This window comes from Canis lupus, chromosome 26 (assembly GCF_003254725.2).
Source record: "Canis lupus dingo isolate Sandy chromosome 26, ASM325472v2, whole genome shotgun sequence".
NCBI classification, from domain to species: domain Eukaryota; kingdom Metazoa; phylum Chordata; class Mammalia; order Carnivora; family Canidae; genus Canis; species Canis lupus.
In genome coordinates this window covers 4,803,076-4,824,400 of record NC_064268.1, presented here as the reverse complement: position 1 = coordinate 4,824,400, position 21,325 = coordinate 4,803,076, and the positions used below count along the sequence as shown (strand labels likewise).

Genomic DNA, 21,325 nt, shown 5'->3' with positions numbered 1-21,325 from the left:
TTTACCCTTAAAGCTTTTGACTTAGACAAAGAAATAGTGTTGGCCTCGTTTTCCAGGTGAGGAACTACGAGAAGTTGCAGTGTGGCCAGGGTGATGGGCTTTGGCCTCTACGTGCTTTTGTTCACATCCCAGCTTAGCTGCTTAGCAGAATGCTGGCCAAATTAAAGGACCCTTTTCAGCCTTGGTTCTCTCATTTGCACAAGGAGAATGAAAACAATAATCCTGGGCAGCCCCAGTGGTGCAGCGGTTTAGCGCCGCCTGCAGCCCAGGGCGTGATCCTGGAGACCCTGGATCGAGTCCACATCAGGCTTTCTGTATGATGCCTGCTTCTCCCTCTGCCTGTGTCTCTGCCTCTCTCTCTCTCTGTCTCTATGAATAAATAAATAAATAAATCTAAAAAAAAAAAAAAGAAAACAATAATCCTTAATAGGAACAGTTGAGGATTAAGTGAGATATTGATAAGACTAATTAATGTTTATCAAATACTTATGATGTAGCAGGCTGTCCTTTAGTGTGATTTTTACTTTTAGGTGTGAATACATATTATACTGTATTTATTATAAATGTGCATCATTATTAGCAGATAATGCGTCTAAATCACTTAGCACAGTGCCTGGCACCTACCTAAGTGTTTGAAGAGAGTTCTCATAGACAATGTCTGTTAGGCATTAACCATGTCCTATTTCTTTGTGCATTTATTCACTGATTTGTTTGTTCTTTTGGTTCTTTGTATTATTGTAAAACTTCCTCAGAGTCTGAATATATGCATTTCCCAAATACCTTCAGCAAAATTCCCCAGATGGCAACATCCTCTCTCTACACGAACATGCACTTGTTGCTGCTTTTATGAAATGTTTGAGTCCCACACATGATGATCCTTCATCTGCAGATGTTTCAGTGTGAATTTTCCCAACACTCTCGCACAGGTAGAGTGAGAATATCAAAATCAGCAGGTTAAATAATCGATACAAAGAATTACTTCGGCCCCAGACCTTGCTTGGATTTCTTCTACTGTCCCACTCACATTCATTGTAGCAGAGGAATTGTACCTGTTTTTGTCTGTTCAGGGAGCTGGTCTGGAATTACACAGACATTTGTTGTATGTCTGTCCATCCTCTTCAGACTGGGCATTTCTGAGTCTTTGAATTTCAGACTGTGATAGATTTGAAATGTACAGGCCAGTTGTTTTGTAGAATGTGCCTGAAGTGCAAGTTTGTCTTATGTTTCCTCATTATCAGATTCACTCTTTCTTTCTGGAAATGCTCCAGAAGTGATGTATGTCCTTTTTCAGGACTTAGGATGTCTGTTGATCCCAGTAAGTGAGGTTATCTTTGATCACATGGGTGATGTGATATATGCTGGGATTTGGTGCCATAGAGTTACTGCTTTTCTCTTTGAGGTCATTGATCTCTTACACAGAGATACATTGACACTATATGAATCGGCTGTGTCTTATACTTTTAATTACTAGTAGTGTTCATGCTGTATTACCATTACAGTAATGGTAATAAATGGTGGTTGCCAGGTGGTGGTATTCCAATTTCATCATTAGTTTTTTATTTATTAGTTGGAATTCTACCCTAAGGGTGAAAGTTTTCTTTCTCCCCTATTTGTTTGTTTACATCAGTATGGACTCAGAAGCTTATTATATATTATACATATCAAATATATATATATATATATGTATACACACACACACACACATACACACATACTATACATATACAATTAGTTATTATAATTATTTATAGTGGCATAAGATTGTCCCAGATTGACCAGTGGGAGCTCCTTGAAGCTGTCTCCTGTATCCTTTTGACATTTGTTCAAGCCCTTTGTTACTTTCTAGCTCTACAATATATTTTAGGCTCATTATCTTGTGTTTTCTTGCAAAATCAGCCATTTCTCTGAGGACCTCTGTTTTCCTTTCCTCAGAGAGGATATTTAGAACTAAAATCTGGGTCTAGGTATGCTGATTGCCACGGTATAATTGTATCAAAGCCTTCTGAGCAAAGGGAACCTAGGAGAAGCTATATAAATACACACCTACGTTTGTATACCCATAAACATGCATATACCTGTCATCTCCCACAAGTTCATGGCTGTACCTCTACTTCTAATTTATGACCAGAGTTCATTCTTACCCTTTCTTTTTCCCATTTTTTGTAAAAGAAAGGTTTACTTATTGTTGAGAGAGACAGCAAGAATGCATGAGTGGGAGGGGCAGAGGGACAGGGAGAGAGAATTCAAGCAGACCCTGCACTGAGTGTGGAGCCCAGCGTGGAACTCCATCTCACCCCCCCCGGGATCACATCCTGAGCCAAAACCAAGAGTCAGATGCTTCACTGACTGTGCTACCCAGACACCCCTCTTCTTTCTATTTTAAATTCACTTCTCTAGCAGTGAGAAACCTGGCTCTCCTTATTATCAACATATCTTACTTGGTCAGTCGTAGAATTCACTGAAGCAGTTTTGGAACTGCCAACCCTTACATTTGTGGAAAACCCGCCCAACTAGAATTCAGTATGTGTTTACACATATTTTTATCATTGGCCTGAGAGTATATAATCAAAATAGTATGCTGCAAGTTACATGTAACTTTTTTTAACCTAGATTTTAATAACTTAGAACAACGATAGTTTATCCTTGCTCACACTGCAGGTCCCACACACATCAGCTGGGGACTTTGCATAGCATTATCCTCTCTCTGGACCTGTGCTGATGCAAAACAACCCCAGTACCCATCAATTAATAAATGGGTAAATAAAACGTGGTTCTATCCATACAATGGAATATTATTCAGCCACAAAAATGAATGAAGTGCTGGCACAGGCTACACCATGAATAAACCTTAAAAACATTATACTTTGTGAAATAAGCCAGACACACAAGGGCATGTATACTATGATTCCATTTATATGAAATGTCCAGAATAAGCAAATTCATAGAGACAGAACAGAGATAGGTGGTTGTGGGGGGCTTAAAGGGTAAGGAGAGGTTCGAGAGTGACTCCTACAGGCATGTAGCAGCAGGTCAAACAATGGATTGGATCCATATATTGATTAACAGTAGTATGCTGTGCTTCAGTTTCATTACTTGTAAAATGAGAATTTTTTTTCAAAGGATTTAAAAGGATGGCAGACAGGGGTGCCTGGGTGGCTCAGTCAAGCCTCCAACTCTTGGTTTTGGCTCAAGTGATGATTGCAGGGTTATGAGATTGAGCCCCGCATAGGGCTCTGCACTTAGCATGGAATCTGCTGGAGATTCTCTCCTTCCCCCTCTGCCCCTCCAACTGCTTGCACACGCGCATGTGTGCATGCACTCTCTCATAAATCAATCAATCAATCATTCATTTTTAAAAAAGAAAAAAAAGGACAAGATATGCCCACCATTTCTCTTTCTGGGCACATTGTTTAGCTGGATTTCACTGTCCACTTGAACTTAAGTATGGCCATGCGTTTTGATCTAGGCAATGAAACTTGTGTGGAGTAATGAGCTCATTCCCGATCAGAAACTCTAAGAACACAATACCCCATGCTCTCCCTTTCTCTGTCACAGTAGCTCTTCTATTAACCTGAGTCCAGAGTAAGGACAATGCAATGCAACGTCATGAAGATTTACACCTCTGTCTTATTCTAAGGGTTTTATAGCTCTTATATTTGTGTTTTTGATTCATTTTGAGTTTGTGTATGTGGTGTGAGGGTAAGGGTCCAGTTTCGTTTCTTTGTTTTTTTCCACATGGATATTCAGCTAATCCACATCTTTTGTTGAAAAGACCATTCTTTGAAACCTTTGAATTGTCTTGGCACCCCTGTCAAAAATCAATTGACTGGAAATGGAAATAGTGAAGCTTTATTTGTGGAAAGTCCATTATATTCAGAAAGGGTGAGTCCTCCTGCTTTGTTCTTCTTAAAGACCATTTTGAGTATTGGAGTCCCTTCATTTCTATATGGGTTTCGGAATCCATTTGTCAATTTCTGTAAAAAAGCAGCTGGACATTTCATGGTGATTATATTAACTGTGTAGATCACTTTGAGGAGTATTATCTTAACATTATTAAGTATTTCAATCTATGAACACAAGATGTTTTTACCTTTGTTTTGGTATCTTTAAGTTCCTTTCAATAATATTTTGTCATGTTCACTGTACTATTCTTACACTTTGGTTGAATTTAACTAATTTATTATTGTTGAAGCTATTCTACACAATAACTTACTTTTGATTTAATTTCATTGATTTTCTGTATTGTTTTCTCTTTCTTAGATGATTCTTTTCTACTCTTTATTTGTAAAATTTTGTCACAGATGCCATCATAAATCAAGAAAAACACTGAGATAGAATTTTTCTAGCCACTAAAATTGTGGCTCAAATACACGAAGAACTCTAAGAAATTCATTTAAAAATACAAACAGACAAATAGAAAAATGGAAGAATAACTAGAAAAATAACACGCAAACAATTCACAAAAACGCAGATGCAAATAGACAATAAAAGTATGAAACAAATGTTCAACTTCCTTTTAAGTTCAGAGAGATATTAAAGTAGCAACAATGCCATGTTTTTACCTTTCAATACTAACAAAAAATTAAACAGATTGATCCTATAAAATGGTGCAAGGATATGGAGCCACAGTGTCATGTATTACTGATCAATGTGGAAACTGCTACTATATCATTGAGAAACAATCTGGCAGTACTTATTAAAATGAAAAAATGTGCATGCCCTTTGGGTTTTTGTTTTTGTTTTAAAAGTTTATGTATCATGGTATGTTTGCCACAAGTGAAGTTAACCATCTGTCATGTTACGTTGCTGTTACAACATCGCTGACTGTATTCCCTTATGCTGTGCCTTTTATTCCTGTAACTTCTTCATCCACTCTATTTATTCCTTTCTTTTTTCTGCTTGTTTTGGATTTAGTTTGCTTTTCTTTTCCTAATTCCTTAAGGTGGAAGCCTAGGTTATTGGTTTGAGATGTTTCTTTTTTTCTTCTTTTTTATAATGTAGGCATTTACAGCCATAAATTTATCTCTAAGTACTACTTTTTCTGCATCTTGTAAGTTTTGGTATGTTGTGTTTTTCCTTTCACTCATCTCAAATCATTCTTCCAATTTCCTCTGTGATTTCTGCTTTGAACCATTTATTTTTTAAAAGGAGGCTGTTTAATTTCTCCATGTTTGTGGATTTTCCACATTTTGTCCTCTTATCCTGTTCTACTTTCACTCCATTCCTATGGGAGAACAAACTAGTGAATTTTGTTTGCGTTATTGTACTTTTCAACTCCAGGATTTCCATTTGGTTCTTTTGTTCATAATTATTCATAATTTATATTTCTTTATTGGCATTCACTCATCGCTGAGACACCTTCCTCATACTTCGGGTCTCTAAACATGATTTTCTTTTTTAGTTCTTTGAATGCATTTGAAATAGCTGGCTTAAAATATCTGCATCTTTGTCTAGTAAGTCCAACATCTGGGCTTCCTCAAGGACAGTTCTCTTGATTACTTTTTGTCCTATGCCTGGGCCATACTTTTTTGTTAGTTTGCATGTCTCCTAATTTTGTTGTTGTTGTTGAAAAGTGGAAATTTTAAATAATGTAGCAACTCTGCAATTAGATTGTTTCCTTTCCCCTGAGTTTGTATTTATTGTTTTTTGTAATAGTTTGTTTAGTGACTTTAATGAACTAATTCTGTTAAGTCTCTATTCTTTGTTGTGTGTGGTCTCTGAAGTCTTTGGCCCATGTGGTAGTCAGCCAATGATTGAACAGAGGTTTCTTTAGACCCTTGGAATTAATAAGTGTCCCAGTCTTTGCCAAGAGCTTCTCTGTGTGTTGGGACATGCTTTCTATAATAGCCAGGTATTTACAGCTCTGCCTTAGCTTTCAGTTCCTGCTTTCATAGAACCTCAAAGTCAACAAGAAGTGAGAACTTACAGACTTGTTAGGTCCTTTCTGAGTATGAACACAGTCCTGGGCATGCACACAGCTCTAAGTTAATCATGATCTTATAGATTCCCCAGGGTAGGTATTAGCTTTTGGGAGCACCTGTGGGCATCTCATTCATCATCATTCCTTTTAAGCTGTTAGGTTAGTCTGGTTTTTTGCACCAGACTTTTTTCACCACTCAGAGGCAGCTATGAAGTTAAACAATTGCCTACAATTGCTTTTAATAAATACTTCTAGGAGAAAAGCTTTTCACACTGTGTGAACTCAGAGTGAAGTCAAATACTGATAGCCTTGCAAGTGGGATCTGCCAGGGAACTATAAGACAAGTTGAATAATGGCAATTCTTTGGGAATTAGGGTGTAAAAGATCCCAGCCCTGATCTCTCTCCAGTGGCTTTTATACTGCAAAGCTTGTGCTTTTGACTGTGAATATGGGCTATAATTTTTTAAAGCTACTATGGGGCTAAGAAGTAGGGATGGGAATAACCAAGTTAAAATGCCACAAAGTTCTCTTTCTTTAAAAAAAAAAAAAAAAAACAAGATTCAGATGTTTTTCTTGAATAAATACTCTCCTGGTTGCATAAGCCTTTGTTTTATTTCCAGAGTTCTAAAAAAGTTGATTTTAACTTTTTTCCCCAAGTTTTCTCCTTGCTTTTATGGAGAGAGTTTTCAGATATCCTTACTCTGCCATTTCCACTGATGCTGCTGTAGTGTGCAACATTAATGGAAACTCATCTTCATAAAGGAATATAAATATGCTTTCAAGACATAAAACCTAGAGCTTGCACAAATAGGACAGAATAAAAGGCTTATATTTTGATAGATGGTGAATTTTTAGCAGTCTGTGGCACCAGGGGATGATTTAAATGTAATATTTAACAAGATAAATTGCTTTCTTATTGTGTCAGAAGCAAGTAGGATTGCCTTTGGAATTTTAGAGAGACCATTGATGGACATTGGAAAACATGGTTATAAAAATCTCAGCCACCTGTGCAAAAACTAAAAGAAGAAACATGGTTGCAGAGGTATTTAGATAAACTCACAAGCTTGGATCAGTTGTGATTGGTTGTTATGAAAAATAAAGCCACCTCCCTTGAAACTCAGTTTAGTAAAATTATTGTGGTGTCTTCCTTGAAGGCTGTGAGCTTCTACAGGGTAGAGATTGGTGTTCATTTTAGAGCCAACATGTTGCCTATTCTCATGTGTATTTGTCAAGACTTTCAGTTGTAAATTGGCTTACAATTCAAGTTGACTTAAGTAAAACAGTTTATTTCATGTATCTAATTTCCAAAGATAGAAGACACAGATATAGCTGGATTTAGAAACCCAGAAATCTTTCCCAGGACTCTGTCTTATCCTTCTCTTGTCTTTGATTTCCATTGTTTGTATTTCACTTGAATCAGTCTTTGAGGACACGACACTGGCATACCCCAATGGGCCACATTCGGTGTGCTCCTCTGTGAAGCTTGACTTGGCCATCTGAGGTCAGCACCATCTAAGTCACCTTCATTGGTAGTAGAGTGGAAGATTACCTAAAGGAAAATAAAATGTTTTTTATTACAAACAGAAGGCTGAATGGATGTTCAGCATCCGTGAATGCTCATAAGGCAGAATTAATGCATGCCCATTAAACACAGCAAACACCCATATTGCTTTTTTTTTTTTTCAGTTGCATTATGAGTAGAATTTAGCCATTTGTTCTGGAATCATGATATAGTCTCTGTTCTTTGTACACATTGTAATAATGCCCACACCCACACCACTATCCCATCTTTAGTGAGCTCTCATCTCAACTTCTGCAGTGCTTCCTGCTTCCTGTCCTTGCTGTACTCCTTAAATATAAAGGTACATATACTTCATGCCCCTGGTGAGAATGGAATACTTAGGAACGTGGACTAGAGTTACATGCTTTTGTAGTTAACTCCTTGAGAATTCATCCAGAGGAGAGGGCATATGTAAAAAAAAAAAGATCCCAACTTATTTTTACATCTTTCTTAGATTGGGTTGGCATTGTTTACAGCTGTTCATTACAAAGTTGATTTTTTTTTATTGACAAGTAGCTGTTATTTTTCAGGTTTGCTATCAGTGAATAACAAATCTATAGACTGGGAATAATGCAAGGAATTATCTTGGAAGGGTTGTTGAGTAAACTGAATGAGCAATTAATTACATGTAAAGTACTTAGAACACTGCCTGTCATCATCATCATTGTTATCACTCATTGACTCCATCTCTTACCCATCTTCAGGTTTAAGGTGGATAATGAGGGGCTGATTTAGAAAATCAAATGTGGACCCACTTAGTGCCTGAGCTGAGACTAGGGGCTCCGAGAGTGAAGGGAGCACTTGAAATGATCATCCGTTGGGTTGATTCTGGTGGAGCCTACTGTTGAGTATTCCGAGGATCTCGCTGCTGTGGCCCAGTTTCCCATCGGCTTCTCCTGTTGACTCTTTCTCTTGGACAAGCGTGGAAGAGCATCTTCACTAGAGTCCCTTTGTGAACCTGCCTGGTGGTTCTTTCATTCATTCATTCATAGAAGCAATCTCTCATAGCATCTACTGCAAGACCTACAGTTATTGAGCTCTTGCTGCTCATTATATGCCAATGAGCATATAATGTTCTAAGCTTTGCACATTTTCATTAAATCTTGATGGTACGTATTTTTATTATCTCTGTATTCCAGGGATCTCAGGCACAGGGAGAAGTAAATAACTCGTGGCAGACCTGGTAGTGGACTATAAAAAGCCATTTACACTACTCCTACTCCACTGCCAACTCTACTCCAGATGCCCACTTTCCCAGCCTCCTCTGCAGGTGGGCTGGCCGTGTGACAAGCTTTGGACTTCTGATGAAAAGGAGCAGGCACAGCAGGTGTACTCTCCATCCTGCCTTCTCCCTGTGTAGACAGTGGGCAGATGGCTGGTGTGACGGATGCCATCTTGCTACATGAGGAAGTGGTCAAGAGAACGGCAGAGAAGTAGCCCTGACCTCGGGGAGTCACTGGACCAGAGGCAGCAGCCACGGTCCTCCAGACTCTGGTTATGTAAGAGGCATAATTAGACCCGTGTTGGATCACTTCACTTGAGTCAGGTTTTCCATGACTGCAGATCCATTGGAACAGAAGTTGGGCCAGCTTCAAACCGAGACAGTCCAGTTCCAGAGCCCACACATGTGACCTCTCTTCTGCACACCAGATACCATCCCCGGTTCTGTAGAGGCAACACAGGTCAGAACAAAGGGGGCTGAGACACTTGGGGAGTTTACAGTCTAATGAGTCATTAGAGATGGAAACACAAACACAAGATAAACATAGGGTGAGCTGTGGTGGTCATTACTGTGCAGCACAGCTAGGGCAGCGCTCATTCACACTGTGGAGGGCAGAAAAGCCCTATTCCTCTGAAGAAGTGGGCATGGAGGCTGAGATGGCCGGAGCAGAGGCAGGTATGGTGGAGGGCTCTGCATGGGTAAGAGCGGGAGGCATGCTGAGTGTGTGCTACCGTGGAGAGAAGTAAGAGAAGTCTGTGAGGAGGAACAGGAGAAGGGTGAGAGAGCCGGAGGGTGGGCCAGGGTCAGATCACCACTGGCAGGGAGCATGGGCTTTATCTTAAGAATAAACAGTAGGATGCTTTCAAAGAGTTTGAATCTAGGAGAGAAATGATCTGAATTCTATTGAGATGAAAAAGAATCTCTTCAACTGTCATGGGGAGAGTGAACACAGGACATGGGTTGGAGGCCGTTGTGGCTGTCCCAGTGAGGACAGTCTCTCTGTGGGGGGGGGGGGGGTGGCCATGGAGATGGCAAGAATGTAACAGGTGAGACAGAAGTCATAAAGGTAGATCCTACAGGACCCCAGGGATCGGCAGAGGAAGAGAGAAACTAACATGTTCACAGATCCCTGGGCTAGAGGGGACTGGGGGCACATGGAGGCTTGGTGGGGAAGAAGGATCCTGGGTCAGGTCAGGGGTGCAGAGGTTGATATTCTGGGACTAGTTAGTTCTCTTCTGTTACTTGTGCTCTTATTTGTCTTCTTTTTAAAATATTTTATTTGTTTATTTATTTGAGAGAGAGATATGGGGGTTGGGGAGCAGAGGGAGAATGACCAGCAGACTCTGGGCTGAGCTCAGAGACCATGCAGGGCTCAATCCCACTACCCTGAGATCATGACCTGAGATGAATCCATAGTTGGCCACTTAACTGACTGAGCCATCCAGGTGCCCTATTATTTGTCTTCTTAAATTGAAACTGCACTGAGGGCCATGCTCATTGTTTTAATAAGCACAAGCTATATCACTTACCAAGTGACCCTTGAGTGGAGATTTGGCGAATGTTGGAAGGCACCCTGTGCAGCGTGTGAGCCTGGTTTTAGGCTGGGATGTGGGGTGGGGTGGGGTGGCAGGAGGGATTGTGGGGGGATAGGATGATGCCCCTGCCCCTGGGGGTGGAGAAGGAGGTCTAGCCATCAGGCTTCCTGAGCTCAGGCTAGGATGAAATGCTCCCGACTCCGGAATTGCAGTGTCGCACGACCTGGGAAGTTGGTCCACGCAGACGTGGTTTTAGTGGCAGGGCATGTGCTAAGGTGGAAATGGTCTGGCTGGCGGCCCCAGCCTGCTTGTGGGCTTCCCCGTGTGTGACCTACACCCTCTGCTCTCCTGTGCAGGACACGGAGGTGCTGAACACAGCTGTCCTCACCGGGAAGGCCGTGTCGGTTCCTGTCAAGGTCGTGGGCATTCAGGAGGACGGCTCCGTGGTGGACGTGTCAGAGGCTGTGGAGTGCAGGTCTGCGGACGAAGATGTTGTGAAGGTACAAGGGTCCTGACCATCGGGCCTGCCAGGGGTCCGGTCCTCTGGGGGCCCTTCCCTTGGTCCCAGGGTCTCATTGGGCTGGAGCGAGGATGACCACACCAAGGAGTGGAGGGCTGACCCCTCTAGAGGGGGCCTATCTATACCCTCCCCACAGAGGGGACCCCCAGTCTCTTGAACAGAAATAATTTTCTTCCCCTCCTTTTGGTCATGAGATAATATTTCCCTCATTTTAGCAATCCACATGTCATCTCAATGTTTGCCAACTTTCAGTGTAAATAATATTATTTACACAACATATTTTCTTCAAATGTCTCAGTTTTTCAAACTTAAATACTAATTTAGCCTCTGAAGGGAAGGAAAAAATCTTCCTCTATTCTTCATGTTCTTCTAACTGGACTAAGAATTAAATTGACATGAGATAGATTAGCAGGAGGAAAAAACCAAAGGTTTATGAAGTGTGCACAGAGGTCCAGTCATTAAGTGGGATACCTAAAAAAACCAGCAAGGTAGGCAGTTTTTGTGCTTTTTCCACCAAGAGACAGTGAATCTGGGAGGACTTGAGAAGACAAAACTTCACTTTGGAGGCTTTAGTTAGTAAGGCATTCTATCAGACAGGCACTCTGACCAATTCAGCTAAGGCGCACACCTAGGAAGACATTCTAGAAAGAATGTGGACTGGGGTAGTAAATCAATAAAAAGTAACAAGGGATGTTTATACAGCTTTCTTGTTTTTCTTACAACTTTCTCTAAATTTCCAAGCTTGGTGATGAGGATGTCTCTTTACTTCCAGGTACAAGGAGGGCACCTTTCACATGGGAAATTTTGGGGTGCTGACGGGAAGGGCTGAGTGTCCTTGCACAGGTTATGTCTAAGTCTTTTATATAAAATAACCAATAGGCCCCTACACTTCGTTATAAAGATATTATAGCCCCTGGTCTTAATATGCTAATTTTTTGTTAATATACATTAAAATAGATGACTCCTAAAATAGAAGTCCTTCCAAGTGCCTCCTAACTTAATTTGAGTACCAGTGAGATTCAGCTCACAGTTTGGGTAATCTGGCCATGAGGCATTTCCTCTGGGTTCTTCGTTTTAATTAGCTGTATTTATGACTCCAAATTCAGCCAGGAATCAGCCCGTGGTTTATTTCATGTTCTTTGCAGGGGTCTGTGTGAACCACCTCATTTAGAGTTTCTGCTGGTGTTTTCTTGGCACTCTGCTTGGCCATTTCCTTTTGCAGCGGACACCTCCTGGAGGAGGGACTTGGAGCTTCTCTCTCAAGTTGCCAAGGGAGCCCCCAGGTCCCATCCATTCATTCTAGAAAAAACCGTACTAGGTTCTGTCTTCCTTCACATTCTGCACGTTCCTATTTAGAGGGTAAATGAAACTTGGTTCCAGGCTGAAGAACTCCAGAGTAGATAGAAAAGCCTCTAGGGTTCTCCTCATGGTAGAAAAGATCTGGGAGGGGCTGATTGCTTCTCATGGTGGCCTACAGGAGGCTGTGCCTTAAGCCAGAGATGGTTTTTTGATAAAGAAGAATTGATGTGTCTGTGAGGCCTAATTAAAAAAAAAAAAGTTAATCCTTAGGAAACCCAAATTTGGCACAGCCTGCTTCCTGGGCTTGGAATGCTAATTCTCCCTGGAGACAGAAGGGGGATTGGCTTCAAAGCACAGGCAGCCTTGCCCTGGGGCTCCTGGCGGGCCTTGTACTCTGTGGGCAGGTTTGATTAAACAAATCTAAAGCCTGCTGTATTCAGAGTTTGGGAAGATCTGAGCCAAGTCAAACTAGCTCCACCACACAGAAGGAGAAATACTGATGGTGCATTGTCCTTGATTGCCTTTGACCATGCATGTTATTTACCGTCCCCATGTCACTCCAGAGGGGGAAACGATGGTGTGGTTGGCATATGGAGGTGGCTCTGGGTGATGGCAGCCCAAACAAATGGCCCACATCTGCAGCCTCCTACACCTGTACTCCCTCCCAAGAGCCTAGGGTCCCTCAGGGTGGGCCACCTCCCCCCTCCACCTCCAACCTGAAGAGCTCTGTCCTCCAGTACTGCCTTATACTCACTTGTTATCCAGACACAGAAGTGAACTAGAAATATCGTATCCTCTGCCCAGTCTGATAGATACATTACCTTGGAAGACAACCGTTTGGGGAATTTTTTTTTTGTTTTTGTGTTTTTGTTTTGTTTTGTTTTGTTTTGCTTAACTTTCACTTTTGTGGCCTCACAAAGATGGAGATTTCTTCAAGCAAATTATGATCTTCAGAAGAACAAAGCAGAGTGAGAAGACCATCAAGCTCAGGGCTGCTTTTGAGACTTTTCAAGGGGAAAGCCAACAGAGCCAGGTTCTGTTGCAAATCCTGGGGCCTTAGTCAAGCGAATGGTGTTAATTAATTGGCTGTGGTATATTTATCATGGCTTTAGTGTCAATATTTGTAGCAAATGTCACCTCCACTCCAAGACAAACAGCATCACCCACAGAGCTGCACCCTGGCCTCAGTGTCCTCTCAGGGGCATTCCCAACCACGGGGGACATTTCTTAGTACCTCACGGGGAGGACCACCCCCCCCCCCGCCCCCCTTAGCCTGCACAGGTGTCATTCAGTTACTCCTTCATGGTTGCAGAAAACACTGTATACTCCCCAGGGAGGATCTTGCGGGGTGCAAAGAAGATATTTGGTGCCTTGGAAGTTCTGTGCATTGGGACTATGATTTAGGTAAGGGGAAAAGTGTGAATTTAGGAAGATGTGAATTTTAAACAGATTGGCTTCTTTGACTTGGGATTGAATGACTTTGGGGGAATACAGAATCTGAGGACATAAGTGACTTTGAAATTTGGAAGCTTGGCCAAATCTGGCAAGATTGGGAGGGATAAATTTTAACTTCTATGTAAAAACCATACACACAGAAGGGGGTGCATCTTAATAGTAGTGTATGTATATATGTGTGTATCTATTATTTAATTTTTTGCCACCCTCTAAAAATTGTCAAATTCACGTAGAAATCTGGGTTTCTAGCTTCTTATGAAAATCACAAGGTCAGGTTGCTTCCTGGGACCCTCATGTGGAGCTGACTGGAGGGTACCCCTGTGCATAATGCCTGGGCCCTCCAAATCACCACACTCCCCACCACTCCCTCTCACTCCCCTTGGAGGCTTGTGGGGATTTTCCACTTCTTGCTGCACTCCTGCTGATAGTTATCTGATAGGTTTCAGAGGAAAGCGAGGCATGTCTTGTACCCTGGTTTCTGATAAAAATCCACAACAAATGCTAGCTCTTACTCAGTCACCCTGATGGAGAATTTTGTGTCTTTCTAGGCATGAGAACAACCCTGGAAATTGAAGTATCTTCTTCTCATGGGCGTCAGGGGCGTGGAGGGCCCTCAACGTCTGTCACAGAGAGATGCTTGGAGGATGCCTGAATGTGTAGCCTGGTGATGAGTAGAAAAGGCCCAGGGGCGAGGTGAAGAGGGATACAGGACAGCTCTCTAAGGCTTCCAGGGGCAGAGAAAGGAAGCCTCTCTAGCTCACTATAGAGAAAGAGAATGCAGAGGTAGTGAACCCTTCCATTAAGATTTCAGACAGAGGACCTCGGCTCATATCTCATATCCTGACTCCGCCTCCCTCTCTATTTGACCATCCCTTATCTGTAAAACAAGGATGATAATGTCACAGTGTGGAACCTTCCATAGGGAAAGTCAGTGTATACAGCAGAACAGTAATAAAAGTAATCCTGAATGAAATCCCTGGGAGAACACCTGAGTTCAAAAAGTTCAAAAGATAGTTGATATTTAAAAAAAAAAAAAAAGTCTTGCTTTTGAGCTGCAGCCAAATCTCCTGGGGCATTGTCAGTCAAGGCTAGTTTGAAAGGGAACATTGGGGATATCTACATAAATTAGATTGGAGCAAGGTTCGTGGTGAGATACGTGCCCCTCTCTTATCCTTCTTTCTTACAATTTCTGAGAGAAGTATCATCAGATGGCATCCCCCAGTCATTGTAAGCACATATAATTAAATTTTTGCTTGTCAAATCTTTACATTATAGAATCCCAAGATGGAGTTTTGGGGATGATTAAATACGTTTTTACCTAAAGGAAGCCACATAGTGCTGGATCTATAATAGATCAATAAACATTTTATCTACATACCAACATCCATATTCATATCTGTGTATTTTAACCCCAGCTTGATCGCAAGGTCTACAGAGTCTACAACTTTGTTTTATTAACAATGTCCCCCACCCAGCCCTAAGCAGATCTGGAACATAGTGGGGCTCAGTAAATATTTGTAGAATCTATTAACAAATGAATAATGAATGAATGCTAGAGTTTCTCAGAGATGGAACAGGACAGTGGGCAAGAGTGGTTGCCTGGTGTTTATTGGAGCATCTCCAGTGGATTTCCTGTTACTGGAAATCTTCAAAGAGCATGGGGGAGAAGGACGTGGCATTGGGTAAAACCTGGCCCTGGCACTATAATCCAAGGCTTCTTCTGTTCTCATGGGGAGGCTCTTGTCCCACCTGCCCATGGACACTGGCGGGCAGGGCAATGTATAAGGAGCCTTGGGAGCTACAGAGGTGGAACTCTATGAGTTTTGTCATTGGGAACTGACAGCTGAGGAAATGGGCATTAGTAGTTAAGATTTGTTGAGAACATAGTAGGTGACAGGTACTATTATAATGAGGACATTAGAAATACTGATCCATCTTGTCTTCACAACAAGTCTTCAAGGCAGGTGATATTCCTACCACCAAGTTTGTACATGAGGAACTGACATGTGGACAGTGGATGTGGGGACAGAGTTCCCACACAGCAGCCCCTGGTCATCTGGAATTGTCATCTGACGTCGTGCAGGGCAGGGGAGCCCTCCCATGAACCAGGAGCAAAGCATCATTCTGTGGCTTTCTTATCTGGAAGTCTGTGATAATGGACTTTTTCTAAGTTTGTCAAAGACTTTTGTTTTCCACCTCATCATTGAAAGGTGGTTCTCTTGCTGCTGTAACAAATTACTGTCAATCTAGTAGCTTTAAACAAAGCACATTAGTTATCTTACTGGAGGTCAGGAATCTACAGTGGATCTGTGAGGCTGTGTTCCTGTCTCCTTGCGTTTTTTAGCTTCAAGAGGCACCTGCATTTCTGGCTGTGGCCCCTCTGCCATCTTCAGGTCGGCATTAGAGCATCTTTCAACCACTCTCTCCCTCTCTCTTCTTTCTCACCTCTAGTTCTGTCACAGTGTTTCTGACTCCACCCTCTTAAGGACCTTGGTGATTATATTAGGCCCACCTGGATAACCCAGGATAGTCCTTTTATCTAAAATCCTTATTTCAATGAACTTTCCTGTGTGTACTAGGGCTACCATAATAAGTTCCCACAAACTCAGTAGCTTAAAACAGCATACATTTCTTTTCTCCCAGATCTGGAGGCCAGAAGTCTGAAATTGAGCTATTGGCAGGACTCCACTCCCTCCAGAAGCTCTAGGGGAGGATCCTTCCTGCCTCTTCCAGCTTCTGGTGCTCCAGGTCTCCTTGGCCTATGGCTATGTCCCTCTAGTCTCTGCCTCTGTCTTCACTGAGTCTTGCCCCTGTGTCTCCATATGGCCTTCTTCTAAGGGCACTTTGTCAGTGGATGTAGGAGCTGCCCTCACTCAGAATGATCTTACCTCAGGATCCTTAATTACATCTTAAAATTCCATTTCCAGGTAAGATCACGTTCCCAGGTAGCAGGGGCTAGAACTTGGTCACAGCACTTTGGGGCCATAAGTGAGCCCCTGACACCACCACATAAGGTAACACATCCCCAAGTGCTGGGGATTAGGGCGTGGACGTCTTGGGGGAAGATCTTTATGTTGCCCACCACAATGTATTTTCTTGTCTTTGCTAAGTTTCTTTAAAGGTCCTCAGAAGAAGGAAGAAAAATGCAATTTCCATGTTGTAATTATGATTTAATCTTTGACTGTATGTATATCCTCCTGACACAGTGATGGCCTCATGTCCTCGTGTGTTGGTAATTGTACTGTTTGTCAGTGATCTGTGGTCTCCAGAGCCACTGCAGCCAGCCACACATGGTCAGCAGGGGAGCAACTCATTCATGCTTGGAGAGAAGTAAATGTAAGCTCCTGCTGGTCTTGAAGATGGAGCCCTCCATCTTTTTGGCTGCCATAATTAAGTTCCCAGCCTTCTAGTGTCAGCTGGACTTGCGATAATGAGATGCTAAAGGCCTCATAAAAGGGCATTAACATTTTAAAGTCTTCTCTGCCCCAGGGAAGGATCTTGTTTCCAAAGTTGGTCTGTGAGGAGTAAAGGAAAGTGGTGGAAGTGCTGTAAAAAATATAAAGTTTTCTGCTGCTTGCTGAACAATGTATGGGGAGCTGGTCACTAAAGAAAACCGGATGTCTCCTCTGGAGGACATCAGCTTTGATAGAGTAGCTGCTTTTCTGGATTTGGCAGCACCTATGAAAGGCCATGTGAGCCCATTTTCCTTGAGTGTTTAATTTGTAAAGAGGATTCCGTGGAAGGTAGGTGTGCCCTGAACCTGATGTTGAAGAAGCACATTTGAGCTGGTGTCACTGAGCAAGGTGGAGGCGCTTGGACTGGTGTGGTAGGTAGTGGCTAGTGGGCAGGTAGTGATGAAATCCTGCATTGGTGAGTTTTGTTTTGTTTTGTTCTCATTTGGTCACAAGTAGTAGAAACCCAAACCCTACTGTCTTAAGCCAACAAAGGGGTAGTATATTGAGTTGTACAACTAAAAGAACCAGGATGGCTTCAGGCAAAGTTGGATCCAGGAGCTCATCCTAGATGAGCTTGGTCTCTTTCCTCAAATTCTGCCTTCCTCTCTGGGGTTCTGCACATATCCTGCCCATGTTCCTGCTATTTTTTGTGCCTAGCACCCCTCTCCCATCCTCTGCACCTGTGGACATCTCAATGTCCTCTGGTCTTTGCTCTGGCCCCCCACCCATGCAGTCACCTCAGTCTTACCATTGTGCGCCCCCCACAGGTCCTCACCTCGGTTTGTTCCCCAGGTGGATACATGTCTGAGGGACTTGGCACATGGCATGTCTGCCCCATGAGGGCATAGTCCATGTCCCACTGAGGGTCCTGTCCTCTGGGTCTATCGGAGTGAATGGTTACAGCAGGACACAACTAACACACACAGCAACATCACGCCAGACTCCTTCTGCTTGTGTCAGATTTGGCCCAGTGTTCCATCCACGCGACCCCACAAGGTGGGTGTGAGCATCACTGAGTTTTATGGCTCAGGAAACAGAGTAACTGTTCTCAGTGGGTTTTGGGTAAACAGTAATCCACTGTATATCCAAATTCATCGTGCCAAAAAGTAGACAAACAGTTCTTCCTATTTCTTTGCCCATTTATAGACAGACTTTATAAAGACAGATATTTCCGGAAACCCAGATTTTTGTGTAAGAGTTTTGACTTTTCAATGTTGGCAAGTCATCGGGTTGAAAGAGCTCTGCGAGCACATGTGGCCTGGGGTGCCGGTCTGACCTTCCCGCCCTGGGACAGCAGGACATGAGATAGAAGATGACCCCCTGTCACAGGCAGAGCGGGGGTGGGAAAGGGGACGTTGTCAGAACCCCACAGGCATCGATGAAGAAGAGGCAGGGGGCTCACAATGGTCTCCTCACCGACTTCTCTCAAAGTTGGTGCTGGGCTATGACAAGCTTCCAAGGAGCTCTCAGACTGATCCTAATTTTATTTAGAGGGAGACAGAGAGAAATCCAAAGGAGGCTTAAGGCGATTCTTTCTCTCTTAGCAGTGCTTGGCAAAAATTCCTACAGAGAACACTGTTATTCTATTTCTGGGCATGAATTTCCTTCCCTTTGCCCATCACCAGGAGCCAGGCGGCTAAGAATAAGTTGTCAGGCAGCTTGGCTGTTATTGCCTGATTTTGTCTTGCTTTGTGCGGGCGATTTGGACTTTTATTGTACCTTCCTAATTGGGTACGGGCATGTATTTCCTGTTGGCCTGAGGATGGGTACTGCTGCCTTCCCGAGGCTTTCTTCCCATCAGCACCACTGTGATTTCAATATTAATTAGCTCTTTTGTTCATGTCTGTCTTTGGCATCTCCAATTAAGAGCTGACATTCTGGAATTGTCTCTGCGTCATGCAGGGAAATCTTGGAATGAGCCAGAGGAGGCCTGTGAGCCTCCCAGCCTCGCTCCCTCAGTCCACATGGAATGCTCCCTGCCCTCCTCTCCAGGTGCCTCCCATCCTCCTCAGGTCCAAGGTCGAGGCTGTGCTAGAGTCGGGTCTGTGAATGTGTCTCGAATATCAGACAGGGCCCAGGGCTCCTGGAGACATACTTATTTTGTGTTCAGTAGGAGGGAAAGGGCCCCTCACTGATGTTGCAGCGCTCGGTTCACATTTTAAACCCCTGCCTTGCGGCTTTGGTGGTGAGCAGACTGTATGAGCTCTGTATTCAAATTCACTGGTTTTCTCGAAGAATTCAAATAATTTGCACAAACTTTAGTAGTTAACTGGGTCATTTACCTGCAAGCAGTAGGCATAGGTTGTGAGTGGACTTAGGTACAAAGGCAATGTGTACCTAAATCCACTACCATTTTTCTAACAGTGTTTAGAAGTATAATGGTTAGATAGCAAACTGCACCTCTTCAAAGGTATACAGATTTGATGTTCCAAATCACACATCCCCAAATTCAAGATAGTGAACCTATCCTCAGCCCCCAAACTTTCTTCATACCCCTTTGTAATATCCTACTCCCCCATCCCCATCCCTTTCCAGTATCCCCAGGCAAATATTCATCTTCTCTCTGTGCCTGAAGAAGGATTGTCATTTTCTGGAGTGCTGTACAAATGGGATCATAGAAAGTGTGTTCTCTTCCTTACGCTTGGCTTATTTCACCCACGCAGTTAATTTGAGATTCATGCACGTGGTTGTGTGTATCAGTAGCCACTTCCTCTTACTGTGAGGTAGCATTCCGCTGTATGCGTATGCCATAGATCCATCCACTGGTGGACATTTGGGTTGTTACTAGTTTTCAGCTGTCATAACTATTGCTGCTATGAACGTTCATACAGGTTTCTGTATGAATAAGCTTTTGGATCAGAAAACTTGAATTGTATGGTAAGTGTACATTTAACTTTTTAAGACACTGCCAGACTGTTTCTAAAGTGATTACACCATTTTACATTCCCACCATCAGAGTTTGAGAGTGCTAGTACTTCCATACCCTTGTCAACACTTGGTATTGTCAGTCTTTTTAGTTTTAGCCAGTCTACTGGGTATCCACATCAGTGCCATTTTAGTTTTAACTTGCACTTCACTATAGATTAATGGTGTCAGATATCTCTTCATGTGAGATTTGTCATTCACCGATCTTTGGTGAAATGGCTGTTCAGATCTTTTGCCCATTTTTTAAAAAAATTGGCTTGTTGGGCAGCCCTGGTGGCGCAGCGGTTTGGCGCCACCTGCGCTCGGGGCATGATCCTGGAGACACTGGATCGAATCCCACGTCAGGCTCTCTGCACAGAGCCTGCTTCTCCCTGTGCCTGTGTCTCTGCCTCTCTCTCTCTCTCTATGAAAAAATAAATAAAATCTTAAAAAAATAATAAAATAAAATAAAATTGTCTTGTTTGCTATATAGTATTTAGTGTTAAGAATTCTCCTTTTGGAATTGAAAATATTTTCTTGTAGTCTGTGATTTATTTTTTCATGACCAATAGGGTCTTTTTTTTTTTTTTTTTTTACCATAGGATCCTTTGAAGAACATAAGTTTTTTATTTTGATGATTTTGATGAGACCCAATTCTATTCATTTTTTTCCTTTTACAGATTATACTTTTGCTATTGTGTCTAAGGAATAATTGCCTAACCTAAGTTCACAAAAATATTCTCATATGGTTTCTTCTCAAAGTTTTATCATTTTAATTCTTACATTTAGGTTTATAATCCATTTGAGTTCATTTTTGTGTATCATGGGACCTAAGTACATAAATGCATCTGTTTTGCTTATGGCCATCCAGTTGTTCTGGCACCATTTGTTGAAAAGACTGTTCTTTCCCCACTGAATTGTATTGGCATCCCTTTTTGAAAATAAATTGATCATATATGTAAGATTTTATTTAGGCATTCTCAACTCCATTCTAATGAATAAGTCTCTCCTTATGATAGTACCACATTCTCTTGATTACCATTGCTTTATAGTAAGTTTTGTAATCAGTATTAGTGAACCCTCAAGATTTGTTCTTTTTCACAATTGTTTTGATTATGTTGGGTCCCTTAACTTTCCATATGAACCTCTGGATCAGTTGTCAATTTCCGCTGAAAAGGCAGCTGGAATTTGGGAATTTTGATAGGTTTCACATTAAAACCATAGATTGATTTGGATAGTATTACCATCTTAACATTAAGCCTTCTGATCATGGACATGAGACGTCTTCATGTTTGTATGGTCTTTAATTTCTCACAATAATATTTTAAATTTTCAGAGTGTAAGTTTTGCACTTCTTTTTTTGTGTGTTTGGCCCTAAGCATTGTATTCTTTTTGCTGCTATTGTAAATGGAATTCTTTAAATTCTTTTTTTAAAGATTTTACTTATTTATTCA

At 42.2% G+C, this 21,325-nt stretch overlaps 1 protein-coding gene across 3 annotated transcripts in view; it reads left to right on the top strand.

Moving 5' to 3' along the window:
• TMEM132B (transmembrane protein 132B) overlaps window positions 1–21,325 on the top strand; it is a 371,304-nt gene that overhangs the window by 315,907 nt on the left and 34,072 nt on the right. For 2 of the 3 annotated variants that reach the window (XM_025473593.3, XM_025473594.3), the window contains exon 5: window positions 10,595–10,738. In XM_025473593.3, coding sequence (XP_025329378.3) covers window positions 10,595–10,738 — 144 coding nt within the window. Of the gene's footprint in view, window positions 1–8,765; window positions 9,164–10,594; window positions 10,739–21,325 lie in introns of those variants that run through there. The other variant, XM_025473596.3, reaches the window with a different exon arrangement.